The sequence below is a fragment of the Mus caroli genome, unplaced genomic scaffold (genome assembly GCF_978045245.1).
Source record: "Mus caroli unplaced genomic scaffold, Mus_caroli_1 scaffold_6, whole genome shotgun sequence".
Lineage (NCBI taxonomy): Eukaryota > Metazoa > Chordata > Mammalia > Rodentia > Muridae > Mus > Mus caroli.
The window spans coordinates 13,238,475-13,254,099 of NW_028227261.1; the positions used below are offsets into that span (position 1 = coordinate 13,238,475).

Genomic DNA, 15,625 nt, shown 5'->3' on the forward strand with positions numbered 1-15,625 from the left:
TTTGGCAAGTTACTGAAAGATGTCTGCCGACTCTTCACTTTCTAATTTAATATTATTTTTTAGTTCACACAAATAACTATGATTGAATAAAAATAAATTCAATCATAAAGATCCAGTAGATTGAATCTTGTGCTGGGGGCGGGGTAGGGGGGTGGAGCTACGTAAGCTGGGTGTGAGAGAAAAGAAGTATAAAAGGGTCAAGACACTCAGAGTCCAGGAGTGCACAGTTTCTGCCTGACCCTGCTGAGAATAGATGCTGATATCCTGATCAGGTAAGTCACTGATCACTCTCCTCCACCAGGAGGCCTCTCACAGTCTGGACATTTCAAGATGCTGGGCTTAAAATAAAATAGGGCAAATTTTGGTTGCTCTCCGTCCAATGATGATGATGGTGATGGTGGTGATGATTACATTAGGTTTGGTGTTATTGAGAAATCCACATTGCACTGGAACTTTCATGTTAATAGGTTCATTTGAGTATTTTTGGGACAGTGTCCTGAATGGAAAGGCTAGTCTTGAACTTCAGATTCTTCTGGGTCTGGAAAGCCTCCTAGGCTCATTCAAGGTAGGCAATTCAAGATAGGATCTGCTTATAGTTTAAATCCTTTGGAATTTCTTCAACTATGGTTCACCGATTAAGGCTTTGCAGTTGGTTGAATTGAACTTTACTCCTAACTGTAGCTTACACATAGATATGTGAACTACTAATAGTTTTGTAATTCAACCCACCTGTCTCAGCTACTCTGAGAACTGGAGCTTTAGTAATGTGTTATTATATATAGCCTTGGTTGTTTGACATGATATTGTGGAATACTGGAGTTAAAAAAACAAAACAAAACAAAACAAAACAAAAAACTTGTAGAGGGGATCCAGATAGGACACACCAGCATTACTTGGGAACGAGAATTATAGTCCTAGCCGGTAGAGGTGGTAAAGGCCTTTAATCCCAGCACTCAAGAGGCAGAGACAGGCAGGTTTCTGAGTTCAAGGCCAGCCTGTTCTACAAAGTGAGTTCCAGGACAGCCAGGGCTATACACAGAAACCCTGTCTGGAAAAAAAAGTATAGCCCTCAGCACAGACAATCCCAGTTCCAGGCTGGACATGGCTGCATAAGGATTCCTTGACTATATATTAAATTAAAAAAAAACTCAAATAGATGACCTATAAAAGTGGCTCAGTATTAGAGCACTGGTCTAATGGGATCAAACCCAGGGGCATTTAAATAAACTTGGCCTAGGGAGTTGTGGTCTCCCTTCCCCCCAGCCTGGAACCTGCCTGCTCTAGGGTGGAGCTACCGGCTCATTCGTCCTGCCACGCCCACTGCTGGAACCTGACCTTGCTGCCTGGAGGCACACACGTGTTCGTCCTGCTACTGGACCCTGAGTTACTTGTCGGGAAATTGGGTTCCCTCCCCCTTCCTTTATAAACTGAGTGTCTGGAAATATTAAATTGAGTCTTGATCAGAGTTTTGTCTTGACTCCATTGTTTCTTCCGCCCTATCTAGTTACCTCTCTTTGCAGGGAACTGCCATTCTCAGTTGAACCGTTCGTGTTGTGGACCGCGGGCGGGCCGCAACTGTTGGCGCCAGAACTGGGACCTGAAGAATGGCAGAGAGATGCTAAGAGAAACGACTGCTGTGTGGAGCTCCACAAGAAAGGAAAGAATCGTCGTATCGGAGGAGCATCGGAGCAACGGACAGGTACACATGCTAGCTCTAGCCTAAAAAATTTCAGTTTTGTAGAGTGTTGCTGGGGATGCGGTAGGATACGAACAAGTTTGAAGCAGTGCTGACCCAACACTGTTTCTGCTTGGGGTCAGCAGTTTCGTTAATCGGAACTAGATACGGAGACAGGCGGTGTGCCGCAGTTTTTTTAGAAAACTGCTTAGGTGGAAGAAAGAAGGGTTCAAAAGCATGGATCAGGCGATTGTGTTTAGTTTTCAGGAGTTGCTTAAGGATAAAGGAAATTCATACCGGAGAAGGTATGGGCTAAGCTGAGACAGCGTTAAGCCCGAGCGCTGGTTCACTTAGGTTCAGCAGTGAAGCTTAAGAGGAGCTAGGCACAGGCGGTAGGCCGTGGCTGGAAAAAAGCTACATTGTTAGGTGTGAGAAAGGAAAGGGTTTATTAAAAGGAAATTAATACAGGCGGATTGCCGCAGTTATAAAAACTGCATCATGAGGGAGGAAATTGTCCCAAATAGCAGGAGTACTCTGCCCCATTTTGTGTCTTGTTTATGTCTGGTGCACCAATCTGTTCTCGTGTTCAATTCATGTATGTTCGTGTCCAGTCTGTATGAATGAATGTTCTATGTTTTATGTTGGATAATAAAAATGGTATAAAAAAACTTTATCTACAAGGCCGAGAGCTGCCACGTGTTTCAGCCAAAAACCAGACACGTGGCCTAAGGCAGCCCTAGAGGCTGAGTCTCTTAAGATATTTCTAGTTTAGATAATGATTAATGTGGTTCCTATCCTAAATAGTAAAATTTAAGATAAGATATAAAGCAATGCCTCTTTATTAAAGCGTTAAAGCTTGCTTTAATAGGTATTCATAGGTATTAATTGATATCCAAACTTCGTAATATGATAGTAATGCTTCTAATATTGATTTTAACAGTGATAAATTGTTTTAAACATAGGTTTTGCTTTCCCAAAGTTGTAGATATTATCCTAACCTTGCACAAAAACTTAAAAATTATGGTTAAAACTGCCATTGTTCCATTGACTGCAGCTTGCAGTTTGATTGCAAATTTAAGATTAATGCTCAGATTAAAAAGTATTTTACCTTTGAGTCAATACAGGGCTCTGGGCAGTCCCAGAGCGGCTTGTGGCCTTTTCTTTTGTTTTGCAAACAATGCCTAAAAAAGTTTTTCCCTGTGTTCAAGAAAATTTCTTTTTAACAGTGTTACAGATCTATTCAAATGTTTAAAATAATGCTTAAATTCAAAGATTTTTGCTTCTAGTAAACTGGTAATCACTAGAAAATTTTGCCTCTATGTATGGCTAATATAGCTTTACATTATGTAAGAAAAATGTTTATTGTTTCTGCTTCTTTACAAGAAGCCAAAAGTTTTAATCTTTCAGTATATATTGTTTCCTAAGTGGAAAGTATTTTATTAACTAATGCTTCTCAAGGGAAGTTTACCTTAAATCCTTGCTCTCACCCAAAAGATTCAGAGACAGTATCCTTTTGTTATTTGGTGTTTTGGTTTGCTGCAAAAGGTTTTACAAAAAATAAAGAAAGCTTTTATAATTGTTGTTAATTGGTAATTAAAAATTAGTTGTGCCGAAGACAATTCTTTGGCCAGAAAAAACATTATTGTAAAGTCATTTTTCTCATCCTCCCAGCCAATCGTTTGGCCCACGTGGGCCCAACTAGCTGCTGTGGAGCGGAGTCTTAAGACACACAGTTGCCCCTATTCCAGCACAAATAATCTAGTTGTGTGCTGTAGATGGTGTTTTAAAATGCTGAACAATCAAACCTTAATTTATATATTGATAGTCAATGCTATATCTCTGAGCTCATAATTACTTAAAATTGTTCGTCCCTCAGATACTATTAATTCTCAAATTTACAATTGCTTATACATATTTTTAGTTAATAAATAAATAAATTATGCACGTGTGACTCTTAATAACTTTTCTAGCCTTCTAGTTACAACCGTTCCTTAAGAAAAATAATTGAAAGTGCAATTAGTCACTGCCCCTTTACAGCCAAATATTTAAAATGTTTTGTCCAAAAAGTTATTAATTCAAAAGGTTAGATATTGTAAAATTTTAAACTTTAACCTCTTAAAAGACAAAAGAGAAATTGTATCCCCATATATACTATTTAGTGCATTTCCATGCACACTATTTAAAACATACCTTTGTTTTCAAAATTTGAGATTAAAATGTCAAATTTAATAAATGCTTTTTAGTATCTTAAAAGGGTCTACTTATTGGCTTATAAATTGATCCTAAAACAGCTACCTTATTAGAAAAGGGAAAGACAGGTTCTCTCCACAGAACTCTACAGAAGCATATTGGTAATTCGTGTGCTGAGCTGACAAGTAAGTTAACTCAGTGTCCTGATTAAAAGGACTAAAAGATTAAATTCATGTTTTAGATCCATCCTTGCTTGTCATTTTTCCAGTTTAGACTAGCTTCTAGCCTTTTAACTTTATGGCAATAGTACATCAGAGACTGTATATTCAGACTTAGTAAAATTAGTCATTTAATAGAGTCATAATGATTTTTCACTCTTCTTCAGTGTGACCAGCCATTCTAACTCAATCTTAGACTGGTCTAATATTCAGTTCAATTATTAGAGATTCCTATATTCTAAATTACCTAGTAAAGTTAATTCAGAGCATATCCCCCAAAGTCACCAAAGGCTCATCTTGCCTTTACCTTATTTGTCCTAAACTTTTTGCAAACTGACATTAAAGGTCAGTCTGCAGCGGAACGCCACTGGCACCCAGTTACTTCTAATTTGAGATTAACTTTAGCTTTACAATTTGCATCTAAATAAAGTACCTTGACTTCTCCAAACAGAAAATTTACATTACTACACTCTAATTGTTTAGTATTCTTCCTTCTCTCAAGCAGGTCAATCTACATTCTCCGGTTCTCCGCCCCGCCCCTAAGAGCAAACAGGTGGTTCTGCTAATCTCCCTTCCAGGGACATCCCAGCATGTGGCTTTTCAGTCTAAGATAAGATTTAGATTTACCAGGAGAGCTAGGGAAGTAGAAATTTCATATATATTTACAAAGATTAGTTCTTATTTTGATAGATATAGGCTTAGTCCCTTAACTGGCCTCTGGCTTTTCACCCTTGCTGTTACTGCAAGGTGTCCTTAGTTCCTCAGGCTACTGGGAATAACAGGGATGAAGAGGAAAGACTTTCAGCTCCTAGTTTAACCAAAATTAATGGTGTTAATACTGACGTAATTCTTGTCTAGGCCTTGCTAAATCTGAGGTTGACAAGTCTCACATAGAGGCCTCGCAATAACTCAGAATTGCGATACTGATTCATAATCATATGAATACGGTATGGGTACCGCTTGGCGCAGGAGATCACTGCGGAGGGAAGGTCCAGTTTGACCGTTTCTGAGTTCCCTGTGCGACACACCTGATTTGAAAGAGGTTGGTATCTGACTCCAGCTAAAAACCAAAAATACTTACGGCTCTGCCTCCCCTCCCCAAAAGATACCAAGAGCCACAGATGTGAGTTGTTACAATACTCACGGGAGGAATCAGGTTAATGTCCACCCAAGTCAAGGTTAAGGCCCACTCATCTACGGATGAGAAAATCAATTGATCACCTCTGTTGAGCATTGCCTATTTAAACTTAATTAATAGGGGGGAGAGAGATTGGAGACCTTGCTGTTGTAAGAGCAGGCCCTTCACTGCCTCCCACCCAAAAAATAAAAAAGCCAATTGGCCTTGTACTAAAGAGCTGGTCTTAACCTCTTCTCACTGTCCCCCTGCCTGTCACCCAAAATTGTGGATAATTATCAGTTCAGTGTTATTCTAAAATTGTTTAGCTAAACTCAGCCAGGGTTCCAACGCCCTACTTAAAAGGCAAACAGGTAGCTACCTATTCAGCACTAATTAGCATTATAAAGTCAGAGCCTACAGCCCAGTGCTGGTATTTCAGTCAGTGCTTTTAAGACAGTCTCAGCCAGATACAGTTTACCATTAGAAAAGTTAGGGAATCCCACGGAAATAGGTTTTTTCTTTAGCCCTAGGAACTCAGGCAGAACTATTGAACATAGATAATATTTCTGCCACAGGCCACCCCTTTTATTTTATTTTTGTTTTGTTATCTAATGGGGGGAAATGTGGTCTCCCTTCCCCCCAGCCTGGAACCTGCCTGCTCTAGGGTGGAGCTACCGGCTCATTCGTCCTGCCACGCCCACTGCTGGAACCTGACCTTGCTGCCTGGAGGCACACACGTGTTCGTCCTGCTACTGGACCCTGAGTTACTTGGCGGGAAATTGGGTTCCCTCCCCCTTCCTTTATAAACTGAGTGTCTGGAAATATTAAATTGAGTCTTGATCAGAGTTTTGTCTTGACTCCATTGTTTCTTCTGCCCTATCTAGTTACCTCTCTTTGCAGGGAACTGCCATTCTCAGTTGAACCGTTCGTGTTGTGGACCGCGGGCGGGCCGCAACAGGGAGTAGCACTATTAGGAAATGTGCCTTTGTCCCTCCTCCTAACCACATGAGAGCCAGTCTTCTGCAAGTGGTCTTCAAATGAAGATGTAGAACAGCCAGCTCCTCCTGCACCATGCCATCCTGGACACTGACATGCTCCCATTTTGATGAGGATGGATGGAACCTCTGAAGTTGTAAGCCAGACCCAATTAAATGTTGTTTTGATAAGAGTTGTCTTGTTCATGGTTTCTATTCACAGCAGCAAAAACCAAAGTTTCTACCAGGGTATTGTTGTGATAAGTCTGACCATGCTTTTGTTTGGAAGAGGGTGGATTTTAGGCCTTTGGATTTGGAAAATCACGAAAGTTTTAAGTGGAGCTTAATAGGCTATCCTAGTAGGAATACGGATGAGCTGGTTGTTGAGAGTGATTTGAACTGTGCAGAATTGGCATTAGAGGTTTCAGTGGAGAAGAATTATAGTATGTGCTCTTTTTGTGAAGAATGTGGCTGTCTTTTGCCTTTGTCTGAAGAGACTGCCTGAGGCTAAGACTAAAGTGAAGAGAATCAGATTAATTGCATTGACAAAGGAAGTATCAGCAAAGGCCAGCATAGACTTTGTCTTCTAGCTTTCTATCATGAAGAGCATTTTTTTAAATCAAATATAGCAAGCTCAGAAAGGAAATACACACACACACACACACACACACACACACACACACACACACACAAGCAATAATAAAGGGACACCAGGACATGAAATGGAACTTAATCCTGTGCTGAAGGAGATAAAGAGATTAAGGAAGTGGTTATCTCAGGGCAAGATCCCACTCAGCTAATCATACCATTTGTATTTGCAGTTGAACAAGGAGTAATTTGGAGTTTAAATCTTGAAAGAACTATAATCTAGAAATGGAGGGCACGCTTGTCATCCAGATCTTGAGACTGTTAGACACAATCTTTTGATCTAGATCTTGAAGAACAGTGATCATGAAAAGCTTAGGCCCAGGAGAGGTGGTACATATCTTTAATCCCAGGAGACAAACCCAACCATATTCAAACCAACAAAAACCCTACTACCAAACCACCGCTATCAAGACATTTCCTATCATATTTTATTTGAAATCTACTCCCCGGGACAGGCATGAAAGTATAATATGTAGCTTAGGTTTCCCCAGAATCCTCCTTACTCCTCCTCTGAAGTGGTGATATTAGAGGCTCCTACTACCACACCTGGCATCTATGCACTATTTTAAAGCAAAGTGCACGAGCCTGGTGTTGTAGGTAAAACTGAATATTCCTTTTTTTTATTAGATATTTTCTTTATTTACATTTCAAATGTAATCCCCTTTCCTAGTTTCCTCTCTGAAAATCCCCTATCCCCTCCCACCTCCCCCTGCTCCCCAACCACCCACTCATGATTACTGGCCCTGGTATTTCCCTGTACTGGGGCATAGGGCATTCACAAGACCAAGGGTCTCTCCTCCCATTGATGACCAACTTGGCCATCCTTTGCTACATATGCAGCTATAGACACGAGTCTCTCCATGTGTTTTCTTTGGTTGGTGGCTTAGTCCCAAGGAGCTCTTGGGGTACTGGTAAGTTTATATTGTTGTTCCTCCTATAAAGCTGCAAACCCTTTCAGCTCTTTGGGTACTTATAGTCTAACCCTCCCAGTGACAGTTAGGAACGTGGTGAGGCGGGGCAAGCTTAGACTACAAAGGTTTGGAGGTGTGCTCAATTTCACCTAACCTCCACTCTATGCAATACCGTATTTTAAAAAATATACAAATCTAAGTGTTTTTCCTAAAGCCGTTCTTTTCCTGTAGCTCAATACAATATGGGAAATGCCCTTCCTTGTAGCCCCCCAAGCACTGGCATTGCCACCTCAGACTCAGTCTTTCTGGGTACTCTCATTCAGTCAAGGTTTTAGAGTTGCTTTGAAGAAAGATATCAGTCTTGGTTTGGCTTTACATTTCAGACAGGGTCTGGCTGAGTTACCTACCAGACCCTTGGACACCTTTTCTTCCTTCCTTCCTTAATTCCTTCCTTCCTTCCTTCCTTCCTTCCTTCCTTCCTTCCTTCCTTCCTTCCTTCCTTCCTTCCTTCCTTCCTTTGTTTTTAGTTTTCCACACATGGTTCCTTTGTGTAGCATTAGTTGTCCTAGAACTAGCTCTGTAGACTAAGCTGGCCTCAAACTAACAGACCTCCTTGTCTCTGCCTCTTGAGTGTTGAAAACTAAGTTATGTGTTACCACCACCCAATGGCAATGTCTTTCTTTGAGGTACTTGAAAGGCAGAAAGGTGAACAGTGCATGTTTAGCCACAAAAAGATGCTGATCAGACTGCTTGCCCTTTGCAAAGGGGAATGAGATTCAGAGGAGCAAGGACCAGTGGTAGTTACCTCATGTGTCAATGGTTAATTTGTGCACTGATGCAGATTCTTATAAGAGACCCCATATGTAGGGAGTGATAAGGGTTTGGCTTTGTGACCACCAGATCTTAAAACAGGACACACTGAGTTCCTCATTGTGGCCAAAGCAGGGATTCTGGCACTTTGGTGGTTCCTTTGATGCAGGAATTTAAAGATTCCAAAGACATATCTTGAAAATTATATTTCTGGATACTTCAACAGGTCTATTCATTCTAAAGATTCATCAGGATGAGCTTCCAGGCTCCACCCACACTCCTGAGCTTGGCAGTACAGAGCCTGGTGAAGAATGAAGCCTTGGCCATCAATGCTCTGCAGGAGCTGCCCAGAGAATTGTTCCCACAGCTCTTCAAGGCAGCTTTCACTGGCAGACACATGAAGATACTGAAGGAAATGGTGGGAGCCTGGCCATTACCTTGCCTCCCTGTGGGGGCACTGATGAACGTCCCTGACATGACAATATTGCAAGCTGTGCTGGATGGTGTAGCCATGCAGCTGACAGGAAATTTTCACCGAAGGTAAACAATAACTATGTAATGCTAAATGGCTTACATTTAAGTGTAAGGAGAAGGACATCTGTGCTCATGGAAATTAGAGTCAAAAGTAGATCAGTGGCTTATGATGGTATCATCTTGAAGAGCTGCAGTGTCCTGGACAGTTGTTGAATACTGGTAACAAATGTCCATTAAGTATGAAGTACAGCTTAGAGCCCATGTAGCTACATGGCCCTGTGTCTCTACCGAGTAATAGAAATAGGATCAGTGGAAGTTCAGAGTAATAAATGGAGGAAGCAGGGCAGATCTCCAGATGCAGTTAAGGCAGAGAGCCCTTGCCCAGAGGCTTGATTTGCTATGTGGAGACCCAGCACTGAAAACTTAAATCTGTAGGAGACAGAGCAGAACATTGAACAGCTGACAAGAAAGATGCCAAAAAAAAAAAAGCTGGCTAATGTTTTTGGTCTTTTCTATCTCCTACATTTCTATCTGTTTTACCCACAGAAAGCGGAAGCTTCAAGTGCTGGACCTGAGAAATGTGCACCATCACTTCTGGGATGTTTCAGCTGGACCAGAGGATGGAGATGGCTCAGCAGAGACAGTGTGTCAAAAGCAGAAAGCAACATGCCCTCATAGATATGCACTGAGGCGACGTTTAAAGGTGGTCACTGACCTACGCCTTCAGTTTGATCTAGAGGAACATCAAACTTACTTCTTGCAGTGGGCTCAGGAGAGAAGAGGTTCCCTGAATCTGTGCTGTGTGAAGATGCAGATTATGGGATTGCCTATGCACACTGTCAGGAAGATCTTGCAGATTTTCCAAACATATTGCATTGAGGAGTTGGAATTGAATACAGGCTGGACTCTGTCCACACTGGCATGCTTTGCACCTTGCCTTGGTCAGATGAAAAATCTTCGTAAACTCCATCTATCACTAGTCCATGAGAAACTCTTCACTTTTCTATGTTCGTCAACAGACATACAGGAGAAGAGCGTCACCAAGTTCATTTCTCAGTTCTCCAAACTCAACAATCTCCAGCATCTCCACCTGGCTGGTCTCTACTTTCTCACTGGCCACATGAATGAATTGCTCGGGTAAGGAAGGAGGAAGAGTTCTTTTTGATTCCACAGCAAACATTTTCTTTTTCCCATATAGACTAGGGGCCATGGTAGATGTAACAATAATGATCAAGTCTTATCATGATGGTGACTGGTCACAGCCTAGAATGGTGGAACTTGAGTTGGCTGACCCCAACAGGTTACACTGGATGCTCACTGCCATCCTGTGGTGACACTGACTCAGGACACGTGGTCTCTCCTACTGTAGGTTAGCCTTGTCACTCTATACCAAACTAACCCTCTAGTCTCTCCTTAGGTGTCTGAAGACTCCACTGGAGTTCCTGTCAATTGCTCTCTGCAAGTACTCACAGTCAGACATGGAGTCCTTTGCCCAGTGTCAGAGTCTCCATCATCTCAAACATCTGCATTTGACAGGTGTCATTTTGCATGATCTGAGTCTTGTGCCTCTTGGAATTTTCCTAGAAAATGTTGCAAACACTCTGAAGACCTTGGAATTAGAACATTGTAGGATGACAGACTCTCAGGTCAGCGCTTTTATCCCTGCCCTGAATAAGTGCTCTCAGCTCATCAAGGTCAACTTCTGTGACAATGACATTTCCATGACTGTCCTAAGGAACCTTCTGCATCACACATCCAACCTAAGCCAGCTGATCATGGAGCTTTATCCTGCTCCTCTGGAGTGCTATGAAGCCGGTTTTGTTCTTAGAGCAGAGAGATTTGTCCAGCTTTCTTCTGAGCTCATGAACATACTTTGTACTGTTAGGCAGCCCCACTCTATCTGTTTTGCCTCTCAGTTATGCCTTATATGTTCACAGCGCTGTACATATGATCTGGAGACCAGACTTTGCCATTGTTGCCAGTAAATAGGAGAAGGATGCTTTTGGTAACTGAGAATGAAAGTCTAAGGACAAGTCTATGATCAAGGGGTTCCTGAACACATGTCTTCTGACATTAATCAATGTATTGGAGACAAAGGGGCTGACTGTGACATCTAGAGAGTGGACGTGTGAGAAGAAATGTCTAATGGAATCATACAGTTGTGCATTTCAAAATGTGGATTTTTCCAGGAATAGATGGGAACGGTGTGTTCTCTCTCTAAAGGATATTCTTCCAGTCTTTCTTTCTACTTAACAGTGTCATATTAGCCCACGCTGAACTTGAACTCATGCTTTTTTCTTCTCCACGATTGCTGAAGTCACTGAAATTTGCCACCATGCTCAGGTTGGAGGCAACCTCAGTGTAGGACGCTATTCATTAGGGCTCCCAAGCTCTGTCGGCCACCTACATATTAAGATCTCTAGGAGATAGACAAGTCCCTGTCCTGCCCTGTAGGATTGCATTATAAATATCCAGTGGGGAACTCTATTTTGTTCATGATTCCTGAACCTAGCCATTGTGTTTCTTTGTGTCTGAATAATCATGTAGCAATAAATAATAATAATAATAAAAATACCACACCTTTTGTTATTTTTTCTCATTGTTATGTTTATTTTAAAATATGTGTAGCCAAGATTGCTCAGCATGCAAAGCATAACTGTAGCCAAGCTTACCAGTCTGACTTTGATCCATGCATGAGACCCACATGATGGAATAAGGGAGCACTGATCCCAAGTTGATCTTTCAACTCCATGAGCCTTCAAAAGTGGGTATTATATGTAAAGTGCAGGTATCCACAAAATAAAATTAAAAATATATAGTAGTAGTCCCAGCACTGTAGGTGAATGATGATTTCCATAAAACATGAGAAACTCATAGGCACCCCATCCCCAAGGATAATGTGAGCAAAAGTAAAACTCATGAACTAAAGGTGTCCTGAAAGATATCTCAGTAGTTACAAAACACATGATTCTCATGCCATGAACCTTGTTTCAGAGAAGGCATCTATGCTATGATGGAAACCCTTTCCTAAGAAGGCTAGCAGTTCCTTTGGCATTTAGCCCTATGTGTTTAGTAAAGATGTGCTATAAAAATCCTTAGTATTTTTTAAATCAAGAACTGAGAAGGCTATCTGGCCTCAAGCTAGTCTTAAACTTATGATCGTTCTGCCTCACCATTATGGGAAAGCAGCTATTCACTACAATGCTTAGCATCTTCTTTTTTTTTTTTTTTTCTTGGTTTTTTGAGACGGGGGTTTTTCTGTATAGCTCTGGCTGTCCTGGAACTCACTCTGTAGACCAGGCTGGCCTTGAACTCAGAAATATGCCTGCCTCTGCCTCCCGAGAGCTGGGATTCTTAAAGGCGTGCACCACTACGCCTGGCTGCTTAGCATAATTTAATAAAGTTTTCTGTGCTCAAGGAAGTGTTTGAGTGTGGGCATTGTGCATGTTTCAATGCCTATGTGGGCTTCAGAGGTCTACATTTTTTCTCCACCTAGGCTTCTTTGAAACAGGGTCTCTCACTGAAGCTAGAGCTTACTTCTTTGGGTAGACTATGGCCACTAGTCTCCATATATATGTTGACCTATACCAATCAATCTGCAAAACCTGGAAATTGAAGGCCTTAAAGAATGAGACAGACTTCAGTTTAATGCTGCAGACTTTACTTCAGTTTCAGAGTAGTTTTTATGCACAAATGTAATAAAGAAAACAATGATACAAAAAAGTACACATAAATATTCAAAGTAATCTCTGCACAAGGCCCAACAACCCATATATTCCTGATTCAATTTCCTCAGCTCATGGGTGGCAGCATTTCAAGTGTCACTGAAGATACATTTACTCAGAGATAAGACCAATTATTCAATCATAGCATTTGAACACAAATGAAGTAACCTGCACTTATGAAATGGAGCCACTCCAAGGCTAAAAGATACCATATTATATAAAACTACTTAACAGAAAAGGGCACAGATTGACCTCCAAAACATCCAAGTTAAGCTGTAGCAGGCCAAGCATAGTGACACATGCCCACAATCCCAGCACATAGGAGGTAGAGGCAGGAGAATCTAGAATTCAAAACTGGTCTGGACTACAGATAAAGACCATGTCTTAAAATAAAAATCAAACCAAAATAATGACTTGTTTCAAGGACATGATACCAACATTAGACCAAGGAAGAACAAGGCCTGTTGGCAAAATCCTGTAATCTCAGCTACTCTAAAGGCTGAGGCAGCAGGATCACAGGGGCATATGAAAAATTCTTTTAGAAATTCACTATCATGGATTATAATTAAATAGATGATTTTTTTAAAAAAAGGAGTTTATGCAGGCACAATGATGTATCCCTTTACTCCTTAACTGGGGAGGCAGAGTCAGATGGATCTGTGAGTTACATGTCTCAGCAGTTAGGAGAACTGACTGCTCTTCTGAAGGTCCTGAGTTCAAATCCCCGCAACCACATGGTAGCTCACAACCATCTGTAATGTGATCTAATGCCCTCTTCTGGGGTGTGTGAAGACAGCTACAGTGCACTATTATATGTATATAATACATAAATATTCGTTAGGCCAGAGCAAGCAGGACTGGAGCAAGAAGAAAGTGTCTAAAGGCAGCTACAGTATACTTATATATAATAAATAAATAAATCTTTAAAAAAACACAAATATCAGTTGTGTGGTGGTGGTTCTTCCCTTTAATTTTTATTAGATATTTTCTTTTTTTTCTGTTTTTTTTTAATTGGGTACTTATTTCATTTACATTTCCAATGCTATCCCAAAAGTCCCCCTCACACTCCCCAACCCACTCCCCCCCCCCACCCACTCCCACTTCTTGGCTCTGTAGTTCCCATGTACTGAGGCATATAAAGTTTGAATGACTAATGGGCCACTCTTTCCACTGATGGCCAACTAGGTCATTTTCTGATTCATTTGCAGCTAGAGACATGAGCTCCAGGTGGGTACTGGTTAGTTCATATTGTTGTTCCACCTATAGGGTTGCAGATCCCTTTAGCTCCTTAGGTACTTTCTCTATCTCCTCTATTGGGGGTCCTGTGATCCATCCAATAGCTTATGGTGAAAATCCACTTCTGTGTTTGCTAGGTCCCCAGCATAGTCTCACAAGATACAGCTATATCTGGGTCCTTTCAGCAAAATCTTGCTAGTGTATGTAATGATGTCAACGTTTGGAAGCTGATTATGGGATGGATCCCTGGGAATGGCAGTCTCTAGATGGTCCATCCTTTGGTCACAGCTCCAAACTTTGTCTCTGTAACTCCTTCCATGGGTGTTTTGTTCCCAATTCTAAGAAGGGGCTCAGTGTCCACACTTTGGTCTTCTTTCTTCTTGAGTTTCATGCGTTTAGCAAATTGTATTTTATATCTTGGGTATCCTAAGTTTCTGGGCTAATATCCACTTATCAGTGAGTACATATTGTGTGAGTTCCTTTGTGATTGGGTTACCTCACTCAGGATGATGCCCTCCAGGTCCATCCATTTGACTAGGAATTTCATAAATTCATTCTTTTTAATAGCTGAGTAGTACTCCATTGTGTAAATGTACCATATTTTTTTTATCCATTCCTCCGTTGAGGGGCATCTGGGTTCTTTCCAGCTTCTGGCTATTATAAATAAGGCTGCTTAGAACATAGTGGAGCATGTGTCCTTCTTATCAGGTGGAACATCTTCTGGATATATGCCCAGGAGAGGTATTGCAGGATACTCCAGTATTACTATGTACAATTTTCTGAGACTGATTTCCAGAGTGGTTGTACAAGCTTGCAATCTCACCAACAATGGAGGAGTGTTCCTCTTTCTCCACATCCTCGCCAACATCTCTGTTACCTGATTTTTTTTTCATCTTAGCCATTCTGACTGGTGTGAGGTGGAATCTCAGGGTTCTTTTGATTTGCATTTCCCTGATGATTAAGGATGTTGAACATTTTTTCAAGTGCTTCTCAGCCCTTTGGTATTCCTCAGGTGAGAATTCTTTGTTTAGTTCTGAGCCCCATTTAAATATATATATATATAACATATTTTCCTCAATTACATTTCCAATGCTATCCCAAAAGTCCCCCCCTCCCACTCCTTCCCTACCCACCCATTCCCATTTTTTTGTTCCTTGCGTTCCCCTGTACTGGGGCATATAAAGTTTGCGTGTCCAATGGGCCTCTCTTTCCAGTGATGGCCGACTAGGCCATCCTTTGATACAGATGCAGCTAGAGTCAAGAGCTCCAGGGTACTGGTTAGTTCATAATGTTGCACCTACAGGGTTGAAGGTCTCTTTAGCTCCTTGGATACTTTCTCTAGCTCCTCCACTGGGGGCCCTGTGATCCATCCAATAGCTGACTGTGAGAATCCCCTTATGTGTTTGCTAGGCCCCAGCCTAGTCTCTCAAGAGACAGCTATATCAGGGTCCTTGCAGCAAACACTTGCTAGTTATGCAATGCTGTCATTGTTTGGAGGCTAATTATGGGATGGATCCTCTGGTAGTTCTATGTCCAATTTTCTGAGGAACTGCCAGACTGATTTCCAGAGTTTTTGTACAAGCATGCAATCCCACCAACAATGGAGGAGTGTTTCTCTTTCTCCACATCTTCGCCAGCATCTGCTGT

At 41.4% G+C, this 15,625-nt stretch overlaps 1 protein-coding gene across 1 annotated transcript; it reads left to right on the forward strand.

Annotated features, from left to right (window-relative positions):
* The first annotated feature begins 8,763 nt into the window (after nt 1-8,763).
* On the forward strand, nt 8,764-11,002 carry LOC147004153 (PRAME family member 8-like). The gene is made up of 3 exons (XM_085838364.1): nt 8,764-9,083; nt 9,564-10,154; nt 10,435-11,002. The coding sequence occupies exons 1-3, from the start codon at nt 8,797-8,799 to the stop codon at nt 11,000-11,002; spliced, it is 1,446 nt and encodes a 481-aa protein (XP_085694490.1). The 5' UTR covers nt 8,764-8,796.
* The last annotated feature ends 4,623 nt before the right edge of the window (nt 11,003-15,625 follow it).